General features: G+C 29.7%; 2 protein-coding genes across 2 annotated transcripts; one reads left to right on the top strand and one right to left on the bottom strand.

Annotated features, from left to right (window-relative positions):
• Positions 1-4,682: 4,682 nt before the first annotated feature.
• On the bottom strand, positions 4,683-5,776 carry LOC137832447 (uncharacterized). The gene has a single exon (XM_068640615.1). It carries the CDS (start codon positions 5,693-5,695, stop codon positions 4,838-4,840), a length of 858 nt encoding a protein of 285 aa, XP_068496716.1. The 5' UTR covers positions 5,696-5,776; the 3' UTR covers positions 4,683-4,837.
• Positions 5,777-15,572: 9,796 nt separating this feature from the next.
• Positions 15,573-17,277, top strand: LOC137832443 (pyridoxal 5'-phosphate synthase subunit PDX1). Its single transcript, XM_068640611.1, has one exon. The coding sequence runs from the start codon at positions 15,813-15,815 to the stop codon at positions 16,749-16,751; it is 939 nt and encodes a 312-aa protein (XP_068496712.1). The 5' UTR covers positions 15,573-15,812; the 3' UTR covers positions 16,752-17,277.
• Positions 17,278-27,195: the final 9,918 nt, after the last annotated feature.

The following is a 27,195-nucleotide window of genomic DNA, read 5'->3' as shown; positions in this document are numbered from 1 at the left end:
TGATATTGTAATTGTAATTGTTGTTGTTTTGTTCATTCGGTCTATGATTTTAAGATTCGAACTATGTTTAGGATAGAGAGACAGAAGTAGATGAATAAGTTTGATCTTGTGTTGAGTAATTTTGTTGACCTGATTCTTTTTTTGATAATCCAAAAGCTTCATTGCGATGAGACTAATGTTCAACAATTTCTCCTTTCATGAAGTAGTAATAACGGAATCATATTGATATTAAGGTGAAGATGTGATACAAAAGATAAAGCACTAAGCTCTGTATATTGTGATGATATACTTCTGATAATAATTAAAATAAGGACATGATATGAAAAAATGGAAACTATTCCCAACAGCACCGAACCATTGCTAGAACAGAGGCTGGTGAAGCCGAACACCTACAAACCACCCACCCCAATCCTGTACAACCTCTTGAAAAGATTCATACAAATTACAGTAGTCAAAATAACAACAATCCCGCTATAATCACAAGAAACAGCCTGAAAATGTCAAATCAAAAGGAGAAAGGGAAGATGACAGATTTGAGCATTGCTCATTGCAAAACAGTCCAAGAGAGTCAATTAGACATCAGTAAGACTGTGAACAAAGGCAATGAAGGTTTGACGTGATCAAAGATTTTATGGTAAGGCTAACAATGGCAAAGAAGGAAGAAGCCAGGGAGGACAATTGAACTTAAGCCTAGTAGATTCCCTCAAAATTACCAATCAATCATCCTATACTCAGTATAGGAATGATTTTGTTTTAAAGATTTGCAAGTAATTGGTCTGAGTATGGATGTTTAAGTTACTCAGAGACTACTACTTATTATGACTCTACGAGGGTATGGTTCTTAGGATAGGTGATTTCTGAAAACAGAATGTAGGGGCATAGTTATAGTATTCAACCTAAATCCACACTGATGTAATCCCTATATTAAAGTTTTAGAGCATCTCTAAGGGGTGTATAATTTACTTTTCCTGTCAAGCTACCATTCATAAATGCAATTACACTATTTAGAGTGATTTATCATCTGAAATAAAGAACTCCATCTTGCAGAATCAATGGTTGTATATCAGAAAATATTGCCCGGCAAGGCATGTAAGGTAAATCAACCAAGGCAACAACAAGAAAAAATAAATGAAATAATATTTTGAAATAAAAATTGAAGCTAAGATGATGAACAAAAGCATGATTGAATCCAAAATTCAGTCATCAAATTTGGAATAAAAAAGATCCATGAAACACTAGCGTTAGAACACCTTGCCTTCACGCATGCTCCAATACTACAATCTCAGTACCAGAATCGTGGGAGGACCAAGTTCTCTTCATCTGACCAGTCACCAGCATCAGAACAGCCATTGCTGTGCACGCTCGAGTGACAACCATGTCAACAATAGCTGTCACTGCTCAAACTTAAATGAATTAATTCAAGAATGCAGTAAAGATAAAGATAAGAGTTAATTCAAGAATGCAGTAAAGATAAAGATAAGAATTAATTCAAGAATGCAGTAAAGATAAAGATGTTGCGTTTAATGAATTAACGTACTAGATCTGATGGGATTAGAAACGAATCCATTTGACAGAGTTGGGATAGCACCTGTTAAAGAAAAGATTATAGGGCTGTGGAAGAAGACTAGTAGAGTAGAAGCCCCTCTAAAGATTGTAAACTAAAGAGGCTTGGCTATTATTATTGTTGTGAAGGATGTGACACAAAAAAGAGAGATCACGAACTCTGTTTATGCTAATAGAAGACTCTTAACATGAGAAATATATGTGCAGAGAATTGACCACTAAATTAAAAATGGGTATATCATTTCCTTGTGTAATTAACAATGAATCACCGAAACTTCAAAAAAAAGGTTCCATGACCAAAAAGAGATTTATGTTAATCCATTTATATGGTGCTTGAAATCTGCACTTTCAATATTAGATAGATTTACCAAGATTAACACAAATATATACAAAAGAAATAAGCTTTGTTGAGAAGGAATCATCAGAACTTCCAAACCCAGTTTGTTCATGATAAATAGTGTTACGTTAAACCACACACGCAGTGCCTGAAGTCTGTACTTGTGTGACATCTGGAAGAGAACGAAGCCCAAGATCTCTTGAATTGTACAACCTTAGATACTACATTTGTAATATATTCATATCCCTTCTGTGTATTTTGGAGGTATTCTGATGTGCTCCGTGAGCAGGAAAATTTTCTTGCTCTTTATCAACAATGTATAGTCATTATATTTCCTCAGCTGTAGCATGAAAAATGCAATTAAAGAAGGTGACAAGAATGGCTTATGTATTCCAGAAGCTACAACTTTCACCATACGCGAGAGAACTGAAATTTTTCTTTCATATTTGTAACTGATATTTAATTACCAATATGCTAAAAAGTAAAATAAAATGTTTCAGGGATGCCTGGAGACATACTGCGACGGGGTAGCTGATTCCAAATTTACTGAGAGAAAGATTGATAGATTAATTAATTGATTCATTGTATTCATGAAATCCTAATAAGATACCAAAGCTTCAGCTTGTCTGTCTAAAGAGAAAACAATTTACAGTGTTTCCGAGACATTCTTTTCCAGCTACCAGTTAGTGGGTCAGCATGGTAGAATTTAAGATGGGTAAAATGTTACAAATTGTGCAGACATGTCAAGTTAATTTCTTCACATGCATCTTTCATTTTCAGAAATACCTCAATAGTGAGTGTTAATAAGGATGAGCAAGCCCTGAGAGTTCTATATGGACAAGGTGCCCCGGTGAACAGATATAATGGTATACTTTATAAAACAGAATCTGTTGTCTTTCTGATTTTGTTCGCAGGTGCAGATCACCCAATCGAGATTTTTTGTCTGAAGGGGAGGAAAAAAATTGCTGATGAGCTTGATTTTCCATGCAATCAATTATCTAAAGTCATTTGTGAAATTTTCTCTGCTACTGGAAACTACAATTCAAATCCTACTGATGAGCACAAAAGATGTAGTTTACCTTCATAGACCAACTTTCATATCATCAATGCTCAAAGCTATAATGTTTCTTCCTCCCAAGAGCACACTAGTAAAGTAAAAAATGTGGTGGCAAAAAATATGTCAAATTTTCGGTAGATAATTTCTCTTTCCAGCAGAAGAGAGTACCCATATATAAAAGCAGTGGCATAGAGCTCCTGAACAAGGTCAATCTCAAAAATGAAAATAGAAAACAAAGATTGTATGTGGAGATAGGAATGACAAATAAATCCGTCACATGTATACTGTTATAACATATCTATCTTATTTTGGAGTAAAATTCTCATTTTGACTGACTATAAGTAGTATAACTAATATACGTATCCGTACACTTGTACATCACTAGTAGGATATTTATCCGTGAAATGTTCAATTCAAACAAATATTTGTTGGATTTTTTAAAATTCCAGCATGGTTCTAACACAATTTTAAAAGGTATAAATACAATAACTTTCTAAAAACTCAAATTTATAAATTTTTATTATAATTATAAAAATAAGAATAAAACAGTCATGAAAAGTATCTTCGTGTTCCTAAAAGAATTTGAAACATACTTTTGCACATAAATATTTATTTTGAATTTATATAATTCAAAATTATATAATATATAGATACATGTCACGTATCCTACGTTTGAGTACAACACTTATAGTTTATTGGATAATTAAAAAACTTATATTTTTTAATTTTGTAAGTCTTCCTTTTTTTCTCTTTTGTTACACAATTCTTTTTATTCTTCCTCAACTATTCAACTTCTTTCAAATTCACTCATATTATATTCCCAAGATAATTTTCCTGTGGTAATTTTTTTAATAAGAGGGTTATCTTAAAAAATTATCTGTTTTGTATTAATTAGATAATCCATTTAATTTGATTTTGAAAAATAATTAAAGGATCATTATTCTTCCATAAAATTAAATGGATGGATTTTATGTTTTTTTTTAATGAATGAACGAGATGAATTTACTTAGATGAGATGAATATTATCTAAATGGATTGTTTTGTCATCTTAAATTACAGAGAAGTTTGATTGAGAACCGAAAATTTTGTATTCACTTCGTAGCATATTATTATGCAAGAATGAGTGTTGAAATGGTATCTGATCAGTTTGGAAGATCCTTTTTTATTTAAGAAAATCTTCTTGATAATTAAGAGTTAGAAAGTTGACCAAACCAAAGATATCGTGGTCTGCATTAGACCGTGCCTGAAATGTCCTTCCTTAAGCCAAAATTGTTCACGCGTAGAGAAAGCAAACATATAAGAGATTATTAGGTTACAATTCCTGCTAATATGCGATGATCAGACCATTTTGATTAGATTTTAAGATCTTGATCGAGTTTTTGTGTGGAAATTTCAGCAGCTACCGTTATAGTTCTTGTTCACTCTTAAAAACAAAAGTTCTAAAGTTTTATTCACCTTTTAATATCTGTTCAATTCAAATTTAAATAAATTTCCCTCCGTGCTTTATTTCCTCTAAGCAAAACAGAGTTTTCGAATACTCGAGCATTTTAATTGGAAATAATCTTTGTCGTAAAAAGTTTGTAGAAGACAAAAACTGCAACCATGACTTAAGGGTTCTAATTTTAGGGAATTGTCATTTGCTACAAATCCTTCAACTCAATATCATGTCTGAATGGAAGATTGCAGCCATTAGTAGAAAATAGTGAAAGAGAAAGAACCAATAAGTAACACATGAATTAAAGTTAACTAAAGAATTAGTAATACACAGCATTTTCCCTCCTTCTCAACAGACATTGAACAAACTACTGATAGTTCAACAAACGAGGGGAAGGAAATAAGTAAAATAAAAATACAAAATGCAAATAATAAGAAGAAGAAATCTAATGTTGCTGATGCACAGCGGCATAGCGCTTAACAGCATCTCTCATGTCATCACAGCAATCAGACCCCTCAAAAAAGCTTCTCAATTTCCAAAGCTCCCGGTCGAAAATGTCATCCACAAAGGGCCGAATCAGAATTGCATTCTCGGGTTGGTTCGAAAATGAACTTGGGTTATCATCCACTATAACAACCCGTTTCAGATCGCGACCCGTTTCCTGAAGGTCTTTCACGAGCTTCCCGTCTATGTTGCGGCACGAATCGCGGTAGAGCCGGTGCGAGATGAACCGGTTCCGGTCGAGCCGGTCCAGCACCATGGACGCGTACTCCTTTAGTGCTGCCGTGAAAACGACAACCTCGTACTTCGAGGCGAGGGCCTCGAGGAGCTCGTCGACGCCGGGGCGCTTGAGGACATAGAAGTCCATGGGCTCGCCGTCGATGACCGGCCGGACGACGAAGTCGAAGCGCTCCGGCGGCGGCGAGGGGTGGGAGTGGACGAGCGTTTCGTCAAGGTCGAGGAACACGGTTTTTCTGATGGAGAGGGAAGGAGGGAGGAGCGGCGTGGTGGTGGCATCGTCGAACACCAGGGTGCGGCGAATGGCATCGAGTTGTTCTTCGTGTTCTTCTGTCGTTGTTGTCTTTTTGAGGATCTTGTAGGAGGTTGCTTTTTTCTTGTGGGTGGTGCTGATGCGCGCGATCTTCGAGAAGAGTTTCGTGATACGGCGGCGGATGGAGGCCAGGGCAGCGGAGGACGCCGCCACCACATTTTTTATTGGGGTTTTCCGGCGCCAACGACGGTTGTTATTGTTACGAAGGTCCTTGATGGACTTCACTGGTCCTCTCTTCACCTTTGATACCATTTTTGGATTCTTTGGATTTCAGAGAGAGAGAGAAATGCAAAGAATGATGCGATTGTGATGGTGTCTCTGTCGAATTGAAGCCAGTTTTAAACTCTAGGTACGGTGCAACGGTAATGAGCAGCTTCGGAACCGAAGCTATATTATTGTCTTCTTGTTTCGAATTTTTGCCTTTTGGGTAGTTACTGTTGTTTTGTTTCTTTGCTGTGCTTATCTTAACTTCAGTTTCCGAAGTTTCCCTAATTTTGTTCTTTATTTTATATTAATGAAAATTTAGGACAAAAATCTAAGTGGGTAAGAATTGGTTTTGTTATTAACGAAAGTGTAATTTACACCCACACAAATATGTAGTTTTAGAAAACAATTGAAATGGATAATCCGACTGTATATTTTTTTTTCCGTATAAAATTAGAAAGATTAAATTAACCAATTAGATGAACAGATAATACTTCTTTATGGAAAGTTAAAAAGTGGGAAATAAAAAACTTCTTTTCATAGAATAACAAGATAAGGTGTTCATGTGGAACTTTGAGTTGCACTGGTTCCTGTGAAAACAATAATTTGTTCAAACGTAAAACTAATATCAGAAAATAAATAATTTGTTATGTTTCTAACCAAAAAGTAGTACATTAGATTATTTTTTATTATTATGCACCTAAAAATATAAAAAAAAAAATTAAAGTTTTTATTTAGTATTTATTAAGATAAATGCTCCTTGAGTTGGATTGATTCTTATAAAAATATTTGTCACTGTTTATGTTACTTTGAGTTTTAAGTATTTATCAATGCATTATTTTAGTTAAAATTGTTTTGCTAATTAAATCATTATTTGGTTGACTTGTTTGGATTATATATTTTCTTCTTCTCTTTTATCTTCTAAATTATATAAAATCACAGAAATATCTTATATTGATTACTAACTTTATTGAACATTAATGGTTAATTAATGCACATAATTATTTAAATGGTTTTCAACGTTGTCAAAGGTTTATTAAAGATTCAATATCACTAAAGACAATTAAAGGGAGTGATTCAGATATTATGTGAAAAAATTATAAATATGTCCGGTATGTCAAAAATACCTAATTACATATGAAATTAATTTCCTTCCTTAAAGGTGATTTTTTTATTGTCACCTCCTTTGATGATTTTTTTTAGTTAGGAAAATAATCAAAGTTTATTTTTAAGAATGTTTCTTTATAAAAAAAAAAAAATTGTCCTACAGTATTTAATATAAAATTCCTAAATTATAATTATCTTTTAAAGATCTGTTTTTTTATTTATTTAGGTAATAAGATTTAAATTAAATAAATAATAAATATGCCTTCTAAAAAAATTCTTTAAATAAATTTAAATACTGTATTCTTTGTTTGTTATAAAATTATATTCCTCTAAATTCTTTAAATTCTTTTTTAAGTGATTTTTTGACATCTCATCTATCTTTTTTACTACTTAGATCTCATCAAGTGACCTTGAAAGGTAGATTAAGATATGACAATTAAAATTTTGATCCTAGTAAGTGTGTACCCGTTATCTTTGTTTTCATATGTGTAAGTTTTATATTTTACGTGTGTGAGTATATTGAAAAATAAAATTTAGTGATGATCTTAAGGAGTGAAGGTGTTGATTTTATAGTTAAAGATTCGACAAACAAATATTTTAAAATTATTCTATTTTGAGTTAAAAGTCTTAGATGTTGAAATTACATTTTATTACCTAACAAACTACCTTTAGGTAAGGAAGCTAACATGATGATGTGGAATAGTTTATTTTGATATATGAGAAATTTATTAAGTTTGATAAGGCGAGATTCATATTTATGTATATTTTGGATATTTAATTGAGTAATTAAGTAGTTGAAGTAATTATAGTTATGAATGTGATTTTAGATTTTAAATAATCAAATAGGATAAATATAATTATTTTAAATATATTTTATCTTGAAGAAGTAAGAAAATGTAGTATAAATACTCTATTAGATTTAAAGTAAAGTTGTAACATTATGTACGGAATAAAAAAATTTAAAAACAAAAATTGACCATTATTAATAATTTAGAACGTATTTAAAAAAGTCACATTTAACCCAAATTAGCTTGTCGCTTATAAAATCCTTAAAATGAAAATAAAACATATATTGATAGAAAAAAATATGTCACCGTCATATTTCTAATGGTTTATTTGTGTTTGATAAAAAATAAATTATTATTATTATAATTATATTGTGGATTTGATATATTACCCTTATATATTATTTTCCTATACGTAACCATCCATCAGTTTATTATGTCTTACTATTTATGCATGTTCGCAATGTCTTAATTAATAATATAGGTTTTGTTTGACAAAGTTATACCAATGAAATCAAATACCAATACGTAGTTTTCTTAGTATATGATGTTGTATAATGGAAGAATATGATGAATATTTGCTTGGATGCTTTTATAATATGGGTCCAAGTTAGACATCAATGTTTTTGGGCCTGGAATCTCAGCAAGACCCCATGTAATCAATAATAAATAAAATTGGCAAATTTTCCATATACTTTCATATTTTTCTTTAGGATATTTTTAATTTTCCACAACACTTTCTGAATATAATGGTGTGATATTTTTTTTTTATGTGATTACTTATGGTGGTGGATAGTAAACGTTGCTGATTGAAATAAATTTTGTAATGTTTTCACCAACACTAAAAGTGTTTTCATTTGTTTATTTTTTTATTTTTTGAAAATCACAGTTCAAGAAAATAAATTATTGAGCTGCAAAAATTAAATAAAAAACTAGAAAATAAAATTCGTTACATTAGAAAACATTAAATATAATTAATTTTTTCATCAATCTTCTCACTACGTTTAAAAATGAAACTATGAAACACTAAGAGAAAAAAAGAAGTGTGATATGATTGATAAAAAAAATATGTGGTTAGAGAAAAAGTATGAAAGTGTCGTATTTAAAAAAAAGTAAGATTAAATTTTTTGTAAAAGTACTTTAAAATGATCAAAATCCCCTTTTAATATTAATACGAAGGTGCACGAAAAAGTTACAAGTTGGAGGAAAAATTTGGCTAAAATAAATAAAGGAATTATTTTGATGCCCTTTCCAAACACCCAATAAAAAAAAAATCTCAACGTGACATTGTTCAACCTGAGAGTGAGAATGACAGCAGTGGAAGATTTTTTATTAAAAAGAAAGTTAACTGGTCCAAAGAGCGTCAAAGTAAAAAAAGCAAAGGAGGATTGAATGAAAGAGACCACAAACTCTAATTGGTTATACGTGAGTGAGACGCCAGACCACATGGCGAACAAAACAACGAAACAATTGACCACTGTTGTCGTGTTGTGTGACGTAGTACTTCTAATTACACAAGTGGAGGTGGAACAATGTAATCGACGTCTTCAATTCAAAATACAATTTCTTCTCTCTGCCCACTAACCAAACTCGATATTGAAAACCAATGCCTCCCTTCACGCCTTTATCTCATCCTCTAAAACCTCTCTTTATTTCAAAATTTAATATTATTTTATACTAATTCTTCTAACCTTATGTTTATGATTCCTTTGGTTAAACATTTTTTCATTTATATAATCCCCTTCTCAAATTAAATAGCTGGATAATACAGTGTAGCCACAAATTCATTTGAGTAAGTATCTTCTCAGAAGGAAAACACATAAATATGTGATAATGTTAACATATTACAATAAAAAGGTATATTTATTATTTACTCGTTCTGTAAACAATGTGCTATGATGAGTTTTTTTATTTATTAAAAATGCAACGATATACGTAGGCGTGTTTTTAGAACATCCATATGTTTCACTTCTTGTCTCACTTGTGTAAGATGATAACTGAAAAATCAGTCACCTTAAGATTTTTTTTTTCTTTTTGTTTTTTACATTTTTTTTTTTGTTGGTCTAGGATATGACACCAGGGTTTTTAAATAATCAAGGAAAACAGTGTTTATTATCAAAATTTTATGCAGATTCTGGCCACAGATTGATTCGAATAAGGCTCATCTGAAAAGAAAAATAAAATGTTATATATTTCGACTTTACGTTGATAATAATTGAATCGTCGTCAGAAGAAAATCGATAACTTTTCTTTTTAATATGTGAAACACATTATTTGAATTGGTGATAAGATTCGTGTAGTTATTACACCATTTCAAATGATAATTAATTAATTAATACACACTGCATTCATTTTATTTTATCATCTACGTCTACCAATATAGTATGTGTTGGATATATTTATAAAAAAAATATCACTTATTTTATAACACAATTCTATTACGATCAATTATTATATAATTAAATTTCTTTCATATTATACAAAATTGTGGATTTCTAATATTTTTTCATTTAATTCAATATTTTGAAAAAGCTATCAAACCTTACAAAATTATATGTTCATATTTAAATAACACGAGACAAAACATTCAAGATATCTTTACTCGTGGACAATATAATTTTTTTTTACATAAAATGAAGATAATTAATATTATTGAAATAAAAACATCAAATAAAAATATTAACTAAAATATGGAGAGGAATAAATCTATTTTTTGTTAAATGTTATACAATTAATAACTTCATATATAAAGTAAATTTTGTTGATTTAACAATTACGTTGCAATTTTCTATTATTATAATTATTCATATAAACTTTTATTAAAATTAATCATACTTTAGTATATTTTTAAAATATACGTTCCATTAATGTATATATAAGACATATTAAATAATTTTAGATTAATATAAAAGTTTGTATATGTAATTTATGTAAAAGAAATGCTCAATTTAATAGTAAGTTGTGAAAATAATAATAATAATAATAATAATTACATATTATTTTATTATAATTATTACTCTATCATTATATATCATCTAATATTGTGCTTGTTTGTATTTTGAATTTCTGATATCTATTTAAAATATATAATATATATTGTTCATTCATGTATCACTAATTTTTATAATTACAATCACACCGCATACACACCAATAAACGTTAAACTAGTCAAATTCAACTCAATATATAATATATACAACAAGAATATTTAAAACAGTGTGTTACACTTTCTTAAGTTTATGTATCAGTTACATTTTCAGTTTCACTTGATTATTGTACATAATAAATTTTATTGCTTCAGTGATCATAAAATGTTTTTTATTCTTAAAGTTGAGTTGTTTGAATTTGCCTATAGAAACAATCGAGAAAGCAACATTTGAGTATCACGTGAAAGCACTTTAATGGAAGATTTACTCTGGTTTTTCGACTTGAAAATTACTTAATGCTCAATATTATTAAATCTCTTAAATAAATTACCACCTAGATAATTATCACTCACATTAATTCAAACCAATTTAATTAATTCAATACAAGATTTTCCTGTATAATTATAAGTACTAGTTACCAAATCATATTAATCATTCTCAGAAACTTCCACGCATACATATATCATCATCCCTATTGTCGTTAATTAAAAGACGATCTCATAACATTTCAAATACTAAAACATTAAAATATTAACTTCTAATCCACTGTTTCTTTATACTCGTATACATTGGCATAACCTAAATAAAATATATAGAGTTGTATTAATCCTATCAAGTTAACTCTTATTTTGATAAAAAAAAAACCTAATAAATTTTTCTACAAATTTATGTTGATTAATTTTTCCAATTCAATAAAAAAAATTCACTCAAAGTTAAAAAATAATAAGAGTGGAATACACTCTACAACATCCACACCCTTATTCACATTCACACTCATATTTTCATAATTAATTACACCTTTATTGAGAAACCTTTTAATACAAATATCAACTTCAGCAAATCTGGTACACTTCCATGTAAAAGGACTTTAATACAAATACTTACATAACTAGTCTTTTTCATTTTACATTCATGGTACATTTTGCATTCATGGCATATCATGTGAACTTTTTTTTTATAAAAGAATTAAAACTTTTATTGGTATAATAAACTCTTAGTTAGTTTGTTTTTATAATTTATTTATGTATTGGTTTTTATAACATATGAGTTTTGATGAGTTTTTTTTCTAATTCCTCACTATTTTTATATTTATTATTTTAATAAAAATATTTTTATATAATAACAAATTGAAATATCAATCGTTCTCAAATTGCATAATAATAACATGAAATCTTTTATAATAATAAAAAAAAACTTATACATTGTTTACCATTTCTAATAAAACCAATCGCGTCTTAAAGAGTTATACATTATATATTAAAATAAATTTTGGTTTCATGGTACTAATACTTAGTTCATCCTCTCGCAACTAATGAAAAAACTATTTTTTTTTTTTACATTTTGAAACAGCTTTTTGATACTCTATTAATGGGGCGGCTTTGTTAAACAAGTGGCAATCGAAAATTCATCTGCAACGCACGTTTTTTATTATTATTATAAACTCCTTATGAAGGATTAGTTTGTGAATGAAGATTAGTTTGCACAAAATAAAAGTATAAAAATAAGGCTCGTAATAATTAGTCACGAGAAGAGATCACTATTCTAGATGAAGTTTATTAATTGGTTATTTTGGAAAAGAAGTTCACATGCATACTACCACTTTTGGTTCTGGAACTACACAAGCACTTTCTTACAACAATAAAAACAAAAGGAACCTTATACCTTAGACACTGCACAGAGTAAAATCACACTCTTAACATACAAATAAAATAATATTTTAACTATTTCCATCTTAATTTGTAATTTAAAATATTATAATATTATTATAAAGGATTGTTGAATAGTCTTATTTACTCTGTCCAGTGTTAACAAAACCTTTTCCAAAACCTAAAACTTCACTAGAAATTAAATTCAATACTGCTAGAGTAACATGATTTTCAGTTAATAGATTATTTATATATATTAAAACGTGGCAATTCTAAATAAAAGCTTTGTGGAGTGCCAATTGCCACAATAAAAAAAAAACTTTATTGCACGTACTCATGTCGCCGCCATACTACAATGCTAATCTTATGACATCATAATGATAGATGGGTTATACTTTTTCCACAGTTTTTAATTGAAAGCAAAACTATTGAAACAAACATTAAAATAGAATCACATAAAAGTACATACCCAAAAGACAAACTATACCTATTCTCAATCATTATTGTTTTACATGTGTATACTTAAGTTGAGTCCAGCTGCTGAGAGTATGTTTAAGTTACTGCTATTTTTTACATACTTTCATAAATAATATATAAATTAAAATTTCTAACAAAACTTCTTTGTCAATTTAAATAGAAAAATCATTCATAAATAGTTAAAAAAATATTGGAAAATTTGAGTTTAATTTATTAAATAATAAAAACTTCAACTTTATGAATAACTTATATATATATAGTAAATTTAGTATAAAGAATATTTGTATATTTCGTTTTGAGTACATTAGTTTAGTTCGAACTTCGTGAATAGTTAAAATATTTGAGAAAAAATGTCTAGCCTTAATAATTTTTATGTAAGTTATTTAAAAGAAAGATTAATATTAATATGTCATTAACTGAGAATATTTTATTTTTTATTTTATAAATTAAAAAAATTTAGTAACTCTTTTAAGACTAATAACATATTAATGTTCATTTTATTTTTAAACACACGTGAAAAATTATTAAATATCACATACATATTCGTTACCTACACCATTATCCGAGTTAAAAAAATTTATAAAATTAATATTTTTTTAATAATATTATTATTTTCTTATTATACTGAAAAAAATATGTAAATATTTAATTTATTGAATCTACTATTTATCCTGTATATAATAAGTTATATATATATAAACATTATTTAAACTCTAAGAAACATCATCTTCATTCAATCACCAATTCTGTTTGCTTAGCAAATCAAACACATGCAAAATTACTTAGTAACTAGTTTACTTTCTAAACAACCTTTTAATCGTTTAACAAACAAGAAATTCAGATTTTCCTTTAAATTATTTTCGTTTAGCGACTCTATTATCCTCCAACGACTAAATCTGAATTTGCGTAAATGCATAGATTTTGTCAAATTGTTCCAATAATGTTACTATTATTTTTTCATACATATAATATATTACTTTTTTTTTTCTAAATAAGATAATTTGAATCAATTTAGCCCACTTCAAACATTTTATATTTTAATTACCAAAACATACAATACAAAATGTACAAATTCACTATTTTCATTACTTTCAACTATTCAATAGCTCATTTATATATACATTTCCGTTATAAAACTTAAGAATTGTGACCAAATAACACTATCATTTATCTTTAAGTATTAACAAAAATTATCAGTTTCTTTTGTTTTACAATTTAATTAACCAAACTTAAACTTCTAAAATCATTACATACTCTCATGACCAAACACATTCATAAAATATTCTAATTAACAAACTAAACATACCACTAAATACGTAGAAAATATAAAATATGATATTTTTAACATCAACTATTTTTCTCAACATATTACCTTATAATATCAAATATTATATTCCTTAATTTTCACATTCTTTTAAAACTTAACAATTAATGTTACAAAAACATATTAAAAATAATTTATATCCTTCTTATATTTTAACAATAAGTAAAATAGTAGTTTTAGGAACTTGTTCTTATTTCTTTCAAATTTTTTGTTTAAAGTAAAAAAAACATGCAAAAGATGTTATTACTTTCTACCATCTAATATACATAATATGCAATAATATATAATAATATATAGTTTTCTACCCCAACTTTTCGTTTTTTTCATTTAACATTCGTCGTCTCTTTATTTTATTTTATGTCTTGTTTAACAAAATATAGAGATGTCATGCATCTCTCTTTCTAGCCACAAAGAAATGAATTATGAATTTATGAACTAAAAATGCTCAAATTAATCTATGGACTTATGAAAACGATATAGATTATAAATTTGAGTTTTCAACATTGCAAGAAAATTATTTCGGTAATTATTTTCCTTTTTTTTTATAAAATTGTGTACTTTTAATAAATGCTTTATTATTTTTTTGATTTACTTGAAAAATTTAATAGAATTAATTTTAATTTAAGATAAATTTAGTAACATACTTCCTAATATCTTGTTTCTAATACAACTTCTACTACTAGTAAAATCTATTGAAAATCATAAAAGAATAAAAGTACTAGAAACACTCTCACATATTCTAACACTCTTTTTTTGGGCCGAAAATTATTTAAAAATTACAAAATCTGAAGAATTTCAATTTTCATTTAATATCTCTCTCTTTCATTTTACAAGCGAGACCTAAAAAATATGTAATTTCAAAACAATAATAGAGGAAGTTTAAAAACATTTTTTTCGATTGTAAAATGAGGAGAGACTAATTAAATATTTTGCTTTCAATTTTAAAGAGTTTAAATTATTTCTATTTAACGCAGTAAATAATGAATATTAATTCACTCGTATTTAATGTAGTAAATATTAATTTATTCGTATTTAATATAGTAAATATTAATGATGAAAAAAAAATAATAAACTTATTTCTATTTATAAATCTAATGTAAAAAACTTAATGGTAACTATTACCATCCTTATCATTGTCAAAATTTAATGAAAAATTTAATTACACTAAACTTAGTTTTCAGCATTATTTATATTTATAATAAATTTTTAATTATATAAATCAATATTTCTTACACAAGTTAAAATACCAGTTTAATAAAAATCTGTATACACGTCTGAGTTCATAAATAGGTGACCTCAAAAAAAGAAAAAAGGTGTTATAAATATATTTATAAAATGTGAAAGGAAAATAATAAATAATAAAATTAAAGAGAAGGGAAAAAAAGAAAAGAAAAATGAAAAAGGTATAAATATAGGGATGAAAGGGAGAGTGAAGAAGAGGGAAGGGGAAGATAAATATGAAATGATGAGATAGTGGATGAATGCGTGGCTGCTTTTGATTGGGAGGGATGAAGGCAGGGAAGGCCACAAAAGGAGAGATGTGAGGACTACATAAGCATCTCATTTGCATTCTCTTTTTTTCCCACCGCACAACAACAATCCTTTCTCTTCTCTTTTTCTCTTCATTTCTCTCTCTCTCACACACACACACACACACAAACCACACCTATACCTCACTCAATGGAAGGAGAAGGATCTCGTGTGGTTGCCCTCTATGATGGCAACGGTGCCATCACTGAAACCAAGAAGTCCCCCTTCTCCGTCAAAGTCGGTCTAGCCCAGATGCTCCGTGGCGGCGTTATCATGGACGTCGTTAACGCCGACCAGGCCCGCATCGCCGAAGAGGCTGGGGCCTGCGCCGTCATGGCCCTCGAGCGCGTACCCGCCGACATCCGGGCCCAGGGTGGCGTGGCCCGCATGAGCGACCCACAGCTGATTAAGGAAATCAAGCGGGCCGTCACCATCCCCGTCATGGCTAAGGCCCGCATCGGACACTTCGTAGAGGCCCAGATCCTGGAGGCCATAGGCATCGATTACGTGGACGAGAGCGAGGTTCTCACCCTGGCAGATGACGCCAACCACATCAACAAGCACAACTTCCGCATCCCCTTTGTCTGCGGCTGCCGCAACCTTGGGGAGGCCCTCCGCCGCATCCGCGAGGGCGCCGCCATGATCCGCACCAAGGGCGAGGCTGGCACCGGCAACATCATCGAGGCCGTGCGTCACGTCCGCTCCGTCATGAGCGACATTAGGGTTCTCCGCAACATGGACGATGACGAGGTCTTCACCTTCGCCAAGAGCATCGCCGCGCCCTACGACCTTGTCATGCAGACCAAGCAACTCGGCCGCCTCCCCGTCGTCCACTTTGCCGCAGGTGGCGTCGCTACCCCCGCCGACGCGGCCCTCATGATGCAGCTCGGCTGCGATGGCGTCTTCGTTGGCTCCGGCGTCTTCAAGAGCGGTGACCCCGCCAAACGGGCTAGAGCCATTGTTCAGGCCGTGACTCATTACAGCGACCCCGAGATTTTGGCTGAGGTCAGTTGCGGCTTGGGTGAAGCCATGGTTGGAATCAATTTGAGCGATACCAACGTTGAGAGGTTCGCCAATCGCTCTGAATGATTCTTCTTCTCCTCTGGTCTTGGTTCTCAGATTCAATCTGGATTAAGGTTTTCCTAGTGGTTTTAGCTGTTTCTTATTTTACTTTGGTAAGAATAAGGTTATGTTTTTTGTTGGTTGGAACTGTGTAAGAAAAAAGAAATTAGATAGCTATTTGTGTCTGCCTTGTAATGTGCTGATACAATAGTCAGCTTCGTGGTACTATATTGTGGACTTAGTTTTTTCTTGATATACTAGGATCGAATCATTCTTGTTTGGATATTCAATCCTATTTTTTATTTCTGGGGTTAGTTTTTTATTGATTGAAAGCCTGTGGTTGTTTTCAGCTTCTTCAGTGTTCTAGTTTTTGCTTTGATAAGTTGAAGGAGTGTTCTAGTTTTTGCTTTGCGAAGTTCAGCGAGTGTGATTTGAAATTGACAGTTTTTGTATCTGCTGAAGCCAAAATTGGATGCTGAAAAGTAAAGTTTAGTGTTCTGGATATGTCATTTTATTTTGCTGAGTATTATCAATTCACTCATTTGTAGTTCAAGCCTATCTTCCTGTGGCCTGTAATGTTCCTTGAGGATATTTTTCTCTTGGATTCTTATTTTTATTATACGATTAGGCGATGATTCTTGCATATTAATTTTGTTGTTTTCCTGGACTACATAACTTCTGTTCTGAATATTAGTATTGCCCTCCCAGCTTCCTTAGTTGTCAAAGATGCAAATATTAAGTAGACGACTGTTTTATATTATAACTCTTTTGCTTTCTTTATAAGATGTAACCCTTCTTCTGGGAACAAATCTTGAAAAGGAAACTTGTAAAGGGCTGGGGCTGCATCAAATTTGTTTTAATGAGGAAAACATACCTAAAAGTAAATGACTCGGATATAAAGGAAGAGATAGTAATGCGGGTATGATGGAGATGTCTGTGGCAGAATATCAGTATCTGTTCTTAGCTTGCATATAGCAGTTTACTGTCACATCAGCCTCAGACGTCCCAAAAATGGATTCTCCGTAGGAAAAAAAAAGTTAATACTGATGTCATGTGTTTTTTAACCATGATCTGATTTTAAACAAAATTCCTAATTCACTTTACTTACTGCAGACAATCCAGAATCCTCTAGGAAAAAACAGTTCATATTATATGTCATGTGTAAATCAACCATGATCTGATTTTAAACAAGATTCCGAAGTCACTTTACTGACTGTAGGCAATCCAGAATCCTCTAGTATAAAACAGTGATATCATATGTCGTGTTTATCAACCATGATCTGATATTAGACAAGATTCCGAAGTCACTTTACTGACTGCAGGCAATCCAGATTCCTCAAAAGACATTGTAAATTGTAATATGCATAAGACATTGAAAGTGTAATTGTGCAATGGTAAATTGTAATAGACATCAGAAGTGTAGTTGTGCAATAGATTGCAGAATCTGTCCCTTCTGTCTAGCATTGCTTCTCGACTCTTAGAGGTAAACAAATCTTATGATAAAATCCACCCTTAGTTACTACTTTTGCCTAGCTTTGCATCATCTTTTCTTTTATGTACTTTTACTATGATTTTCATGTGCAGAATGAAGTTATTTTAAATATTGATGTTTTTTAAAAGTAATTTAAAGATAGAGTTAAACAAATTGATGAAAGAAATAAGAGCTTTGTCATTTTGCATAGGCTTTTTGATGAAGGTAAGACATTGTCAATTTCTTTTAAGAGCATTGATGTCCATGACAACTTCATCATTACCTCTAAGTCTAAGCTTATGGTTTATATATTCTTTCTTAAATTATATATATCTTTCTGTTTTCTTAAATTTAAAATATTTTCCATCTTTAAACTTAAAACTGAGTTTTTAATCTCTATGATTTTTTTTTAAATATTGTCTTAAATATAGTCAAAATAAATTGTTAAAATAATTAATAATTACAAAGACAACGCATAGGTACGCTTTTGAATAGAAGATTGAATCAAATTAAATAAAAAATAATTTAAAAAAAAATTCAAACTTTTCTCAAATTTAAATAACTAATATCGGTAAGGTACTTCTGCTTGTGACATTTTAGAGCTACATGGTAAAATTACTTTGATTATGATTCTTGGACATAACTTGAAGTTCATCATAGGCAGAGTCACTGGGTCAAGGCCCAATAACTAGCTGCATGTTTATTACAGGGCTGCTTCTTCCTGCACCTCCATAGCTTCTTCTCTCACCTCCATAGATTTTCATATTTCCAAAAATGCCCCTCTGTAATATTCCGGATTACATAATCCGGAAGTCATTTTTCAAATTTGTAATTAGCTTCCGGATTATATAATCCGGAAGTCTTTTCTCAGATGCATTACTTTCTGGATTACATAATCCGGAAGTCTTTTTTAACTTTTGGATTATGTAATTCGGAAGTCTTTTTTCAAATGCATTTCCGGATTAATCCGAAAGTTATTTTATGGAAGTGGCACAAGAAGGATAAAAATGTATTTTCATGTTGTGTATGGAGGTGCCAAAAGAAGATATGGAGGTGCAGGAAGAAACAGTCTTATTACAGTTGAAATTGAATATGACATAGCAACTCACAACATAATAACGGCATAGTCACAAGGTGACCTATAAGGTTTGTGTATCTATTTCACTATTTCTCTTGTTAAACTGAATGGGGACCAATATAAATTAATAACCAAAGAAATACATACAAAGTTTGCACATGACCATACATGTTGCATTATGTTCTTATATGGTTTTGAAGATTATCAAAATCTAAAAATCCTAAAAGAATGGTATTTCTGTGGAAGAATCATGTATGAGGAGCAGTAAAAAAAAGAAAGAAAAAACACACTTAACTTTTGTATTAAATTAGAAATGAAATACTGAACACACAAGTTTGGGTAATATTCCTTCTATTTATTCACCCTTTTTCTTCAGAGGTAGTATTTCACTGCACACATTGGTAATCAGAAGGTACCATGTATATTTATTAAAAAAACTAATGTCTACTTTGGAGATGTTGCATAATTGAATAAAAGATGAATTCTTATTTAGTTCTTTTGAAAATTTACTAGTGTGCATGTGTTTACAATAATTTATAATCTGAAGAGTCACACTCTTAGGATCATATCTCTGTAGATTATCATCTAGAAACAATGTGAAATAAAAATTAAATATATTTTTTTTGGTAAGGAAACAACTCCAACATTAATTAAAACAAATAAAATTATAAAAAGGGAGAGAAGACCATAAGTCAAGGTATAGTAGCATTTTTTTGACAAATAGATCACTAGCATTCAAAACTTTACCAAACCACTCTCCCACACCTTGGAAATTACACCTACTTAAAATATCTAATATCATATTGGAATCTATATACCCAAAATCTAAACAACATAAAAATCTAGTACAAAAAAAATAAGTGTTTAGTAAATAAAAAAAAACAATTGGTCCATTAATTTTTAAGAAAACTCAAGGATAAATGCATAAATTCATACAATAATTAAAAGGTAAACTGGTTGCCCTTGAACCAAACCTATATTGAAGAGAAATTGTAATTGAGTTAAGCTAGTTGCACTAGATGGAAAGTATTAAGGAATTAGTCTCATGTTGGGTAGTTAAAGTACACACAAAAATATATGAAAGTGATTAAAAATCCACTTAAGTTGAAACTTCACTGTAATGCACTCTTTCACACCAAAGCATGATCCACACATAAATTTAAATATTGTAGGAGGAAAATAATTGAATATTATTTCATGTAAAAATTGAGAAGCTTACTATAAATACTGTAGCATGGTAATTGTTTTTTGTAAAAGTAAAGCATTATTTGAATAAAAAAATATTTATTCCAGCGAACCAAAATTATTAAATCCAGGTTGATTACTGAAACAAAATTCTGTGATGAACTTTGGACATAATGATTATGTAAGAAAACAAACCTAACCAACTAACCTACCATACCCAATAAAACGACACTTTGTGAGTCAACCGTGTCTACAATTAACTTTGTTTTTTTTTGTCTTCTAATTGCTTCATCAGTCAAAACAAAACAACAATATATATCGTACTTTATTTATTGTCATTAGTACTTTATTATTATTAATGAAAAGAATTCTCACTCACAACTACATTTTATAGCATTTATATTATACTGCTTACTTTTGGGCCCTTTAAATTTAAAGTTAAACTACTTTATAATACTCCATCATTAATTTTCATCCTAAGTTTTACAAAACTACACTCATGTAACTATTTCATACGATTTAACAAAAAATTCGTGATAATAACATTACTGGGTAATCTTAAGATACAATAATTTTCACTACACAAATATTTCAAATAACGAAACATACAATTTAAAAATATTTAAAAATTAATTTAAACGATAAGAATGTTTATTAAAATAAAAATGTTAATAACTTATTCATATATATTGAGTGCATATACAAATTTATTATTGCTTAAAGAAATCAAGAAAACCAAAATTGTTTGTTGTATGTATAGAACCATTAGTACTTTTACAGTATATAATTTACTTTGATTAAATCAGTAACTAAAGAATAAAAAACATATTTACTTTAATTCAAGAGAACTATTTAATTTCCACATAAATTGAGGGGCATTTAATAGTTTGATTTTCGCATAGACTTTGTAAATTGGTTGATAATTGGGCCTATATGTTTTAATGATTTTGTATAAAAACCTTGTTTTACAACCAACTTATCAAATAGTTTATGGTCCATTTTAAAATGTCATTTTTTCCTTTATAATTGGCAAGAAAAGTTTGTTAACTTCTTATAAAAATTAATGTTAGTTTGCAACACATATATTCTGGAAAAGGGGTCTATTTAGCTCTTGATCTGTGGATACTATACCATGCATAAATATGAAATAAAAACTAAAATTATGTGATTTTTAATAAATTTAATATAATAATAAAAATTACCAAAAGGAGTAGGTTAAAAGAGTAAATTGCTATATCTGTGTAAATCTTGCTGGTGGACTACATGAGACATTATGCTAATAAGCATTACATCATCAAAGACTTAGCAATCACTCTGTTAACAAATAAATGTGAAAGGAATTGCAAAAAGAAAAAGACTTTATAGTGTGCAACACAACTTTTCTAACCAAAATTAATGCAGCAATCTTTAATCAAGTAAAAATATAAAAATATCTAAAAGTGCAAATTATATATAACTAATTAGACACAATTTTATAATATATTAGAGCATAAGTTGGAATTTGACTTGTGTAACTAAAGTGTGAATAACTAAAGCTGTCTATAAAGCTCTAATTGTAGTTTCTTTAATAAACTTTTTGTTACCTGGCTAAGTAAGAACTTCTTTTCATTTTGCTATAAATATCTTGTCAAAATAGCTCATCATATAATTCAAATTTATATTCATCATAATAATTTAATTTTTTATGAACATATTTTTCTAATATGGGATTTTGGGCATCTTTTTTGTTCCTAGCCATGACTCCCCTATTCATACTTTTTTTTCTGCTGTCACTCCCTCCAACCAAATAATTCTTAAACTTGATTCCGAAAATAGTCAAAATGTCAAAGTAATAGTGTGTGAAATGGATCTAGAGAAAAGATAATGTTGAAAAAAATATTTATTTGAGGTAATAAGAGTATAAGTCTCAGTCTGTAAATGGTATATCTTAATTTATAATATACCAATATATAGTTTTATTAAATCAGTTGTATTTTAAAGATAAAATTTATAAACTTTAGAAATTAAAATGTTAAACAAAGTCGTGAACTACTGTAGGACAAGAAAAAATAGGTCGATTAATTGAAGAAAATAATCAAAATGCATAACAAATAGGTGAGAATTGAAGTATTTAGTTGAAAAGAGATAAAACAATAAACATAAATATGTGAGAAAATAAAACAGTTAGTCTCATTAATTTTTTTAAATGATTTTTCTTCTGTTTCGCTCCCACAAAAACTTCTTATTTCCATCTTCACTGTTTCACAACCAAACAAAGACTTAGAGCATATTTAGAAATTAGTGTGGAAAGAATCAAACAATGTTCACACGTTATTAACAAAAATAATGAATATATTGTTTTTTAAAATAATTTAACTCCCTTAATAAATATATTAATATTATTCAGATAGATAAGGTAATTAATATTAAGATAAATTAATGTTAAAACAAACACTTCATTTGAAAATTTACAAACACCATTGGATTTTTTTTATTAAAATACTAGGAGAGGAAGTATCAAATTGAGAAGGGAACTTTTTGTAACTGACAAAAAGAAATTTAGGTGTATTGAATAGTTCCATTCATGTTATTAGAATGAATAACAATAAATATAATACTTTTTAAAATAACAATGTTTTTAATAAACCTTTTTTTTATTGAAAAGAAGATTAATTAATTTGGAAATAAATTGTAAATAAATGTGTAAACACACACTTATTTGGGACTTTTTTTTTCTACTTAACAAAAATTATTAGGAGACAGAGCTCGTAATTTCTACCACGGATAAGATTCAAACTCCATATAGTAAAGAATACAATTTTCATCCAACAATTACTTAGGTTTGGTTTTGATAACTTCTAAATAAAATCGTTTCTCTTATAAATTATATGTATAATGGATTAAAATCAGTTTCAAATTTTGTTTGAGAAAGTCTGGTAATAAGGGATTTAAAATAATTAATTTCAATTAAATAAAAAAGCTTTTACACAAGGAATACAATAATATATACAAAGTTGAAGGAGAAAATAATTCTTAAAAAAAAGTATTTCTAAAAAAAAATTTCTGAAATTTAATTTTGTAAATTATAACTATTATCTAATATATAAATAAATTATAATAACCTTTTTTTTGTATCTCCACATCTTTAAATTTAAGTAAGTTTTCTCATAACATGGTTACAATTATGATCCCGTGATTACGATTAATCCACTGCGTGAATGCGTTAATTAGGGTATTTTCTTGTTGAAAATTCAAGCATCAAAAGTCTTTATGGTTTGACATTATACGTATCGTTATTGAAAAATCAAAGAATCATTTTCCAATAAGTAATGCATGTACTTTACACCCAACAAGAATCCAAGGTAATAACTAACTAATAGTTACTTCACTCAAACAAGAAAGAAAAAAAAACACATACACACACAATACCCATGTATAACTATAGGATTTAATCAAAAGGCAATACTCTAGTGAGTTTATAACACTCCCAACTCAGTTATAAAGGTTAAAAAGACGTTAGCTGTGTGAAAAGGTAAGCACTTACTATGATAAGATTAAGAAAAATAGTTAATGTTAAAACACAAAATAAAATTTATTTTTTCACTTTAGAAATATTTACTATAATTGATAAAGTCTTAATCGGTATAATAAGTTTTCTTTATTTACAAAAGACATCCCATCTTTTATTATAATGGATAAATAGTAACTACCTTACATTCCCAAGGCTCTTTGACCGCCAATCAAGTATTAAATACCTAATACCCCTCTTCTTCTACTTAAATATTATATTAAAAATTAAATTTAAGTCCAATTAATTTTACAAAGGGTTAGAAGATAAGATTATTATTCATACTTATTTATATATTATAATTATTTTTATTTTTAGTACCTTTCAACAGTAATCGTTTTTTGCTAAAAAAAATAATTTTTTTCAAGTAAACTATACAGTCCTTAAATTATAATGAGCCTGGCAATTATAGATGCAGAATATCCGAAGTGTCCAGAATGAAGGTAGTGAAGGAAAGTCAAAAGAATAAATGAGCCTGCCGTTGAAATGAAGGATCTCACAGTGGGAGGTTAGAAAAACTTTGCATGCGCATTCAACTCATATCTCTCGCTTTAAACACTTGGGCCTGTCTTTCTCATTGAGTTGAAAATTATCTTAGAAATGCACTACTATTCTGCTTTTATATATTATTAAGAGATTCAATCTTCGAACAGTTTTTTCACATGGTTGCTGAAATTTTCAGAAGAACTAATTAATTCAAGCTAAAGAAAAACATTAACTTTATCATTTAAGGTTTAATCATGCTTGTTGTTACTAGGGAGATGAGGCCTAGAGAACTATTGAAGTCTTCTTCTCCTTCCTTCGGTCGGTCAGGTGACTGGATGGTGAACTGAGATTCTTCTCGTCCTCCTGCTTCTCCTTCGACACTCGGCCTCGGTTGAACACCGGATGGTGGGGTACCTGCGAAGGCACTCCGACGCTCAAGTCAGTAAAGCGGGTGGTCAGCTCTCAGGCAGGTGAACAGTAATAAATGACATACCTTACCCCTTGGGATGCGTGCTATTTATATTATTCTAATGGGCATACCTTGTTGGGCCCGTTTATCGAGGTGGATACCGCTTAGGGTTGCATTACCTAATTCTTAATAATGGATTAACCTCACTGACCTTGGTTTGAGCGTTAACTTTAGTAGGGGTCGGCCGACGGCCAAATACCCTTGGTATGGGTCGGTCCTCGGCCAAATTCCGGTGGTGTCGATCGTCTCGGCCAAGACTCTTAAGGTCTCGGTCGAGTCTTCCAAGATCTCGGCCAAACAGACAGTCGGCCTCGTCATCTCGGCCAAGTCTCTCAGGTCTCGACCGGCTTTCCTTTAGTTTTGGTTAGGTTGACCAGGTCTTGGGCAGGGAAGCTAGGGGTCTGCCTCGCCATACCGGTACAATGCTATAATTAACTCCATCTAATACATACATTATATATATGGTTATAAATAACTACTAAGATTTTTCAGTATGTCAGGTTTTTATATAACTGTCATACATTTCTCTTGCTGCAAAAGTCCACTGCAACAACAGTGACTTGTCGACCTCTAAACGACATACGAATGAGTTTTGAAACTACCGTATCATCCACCTTTGGCCTCTTCACTTGATGCTTTGATGCAATCCTCCAGAACTCCTCTAGTTTCAATTCGAAGGTCTTCGAGATCTCTGACGCGAATCTTGCAGAAAAATGGAAATACAGAAAAAAAAACAAGCTAAGTAGCAGTGTCTATGTCAAATGGAAAATGTTATCATCACCTCATAATGTTATGAAACTGTAAAAAGATAATACAATTCATTAAACTATAAAGATAATAAAAATACCCAAAAGAGATTAAAATAATTTAAATGAAAATCTGTAGAGAAAGAACGAGAATGATGAGAAGAGAAACCTACCAAAGAGAGAATGGAGCTTCGTGCTGTAATGCTCAAAGAGTATAGAGATATAGTAAAAGCATAGAGTATCAAATTTGAGATATTGGTTAGTTTTGGAGTTAAAAAATTTCATCAAGATTTTATTTTTAAAGAATGTTTTAGTGAATTAAGCTTCCTATGAAAAATGAGTTCTCTATTTATTTTTATGAAACCCAAAATCAAATAACCTCTACTTGAGAGTAAACACAGTCCTCCTCCACTTGTGAGGCTGCACCAGAAAAAGGTACAAAATAAAAGAAAATATTATCCCGAGACAAAGATAAACCAAATTTGGCAAAGCTATCAGCCAGAACATTAAATTCCCTATGCACATGCCACTCACACAAAATTCTCTTTCTCTTTCTCTTTCATCCGCCTTAATTATCTCACTCTAACTGGCTCAGAAAATGAAAAAGTACAAAAGAAAAATAAATAAAAAATGAAAAACAAAAACGTAATTATTAATACACACAAAAATAATAAAAACTATTAACATTAAACTTTTCCTATAAAAAGACAAAATTTACACAACATAAATATATAATTAATTATATTTTCGATATTTATTTTAAATATTAATAAAATATCAACAATTTTAAGATAATTATTTGTTTTTAACTTTTCATCTGAGCAATGTCCAATATCTTCTAGGAGAAATAAAAGTCGTTTAGCATTAATTTTTGATTAGTTAATAATACTTGAAAACTAACACCATTCGTTTATGAACGTTATGGTTTTCTTTAAGTTGAATATTTTCTCTATATCTCACTAATAATCGAAATAAAGCATTAAAGCTAAGAAGAAAGAGTTGTTGTGAATGTCCAAAGATTCAGCCCATATTAATTTCATAACCCCGACCGCAGCCCGAGTCAAGCAGATAAATAAAAAAGGAAAAAGAAAAACAGAAAAAATCATATTTTTCTATTTTGTTATCCGTATAAATTAAACAGATAAAAAAGAGTTTATGATAACTCACCACTCTACTCCACGTTAACTTATCGTAATTCACTAACCCAACTTATAACATTCCCATTATTTAAAAAAAGTAGTATAATGTGACCTAAATTTAAACTCTTTATGCATAAGCTAAATTTAATATTAAGACTTTTTTAGATATGTTGAATAGTGTGAAAAGGACTTCATTCATGATTTGTTTATTTTCATTTTATTGGAACATATTTATGTATATATGTATTTTGATTCCTATGAAAATGAAGTTTATTTTGAAATTTTTTATAACAAAAATGTATGTTTTGTAACAAGGAGGTGTGACAATTTTTTTATTTATTTTTTACTTT

Source organism: Phaseolus vulgaris, chromosome 6, assembly GCF_000499845.2.
Source record: "Phaseolus vulgaris cultivar G19833 chromosome 6, P. vulgaris v2.0, whole genome shotgun sequence".
Taxonomy (NCBI): Eukaryota; Viridiplantae; Streptophyta; class Magnoliopsida; order Fabales; family Fabaceae; genus Phaseolus; species Phaseolus vulgaris.
This window is presented reverse-complemented; position numbering and strand designations above follow the sequence as displayed.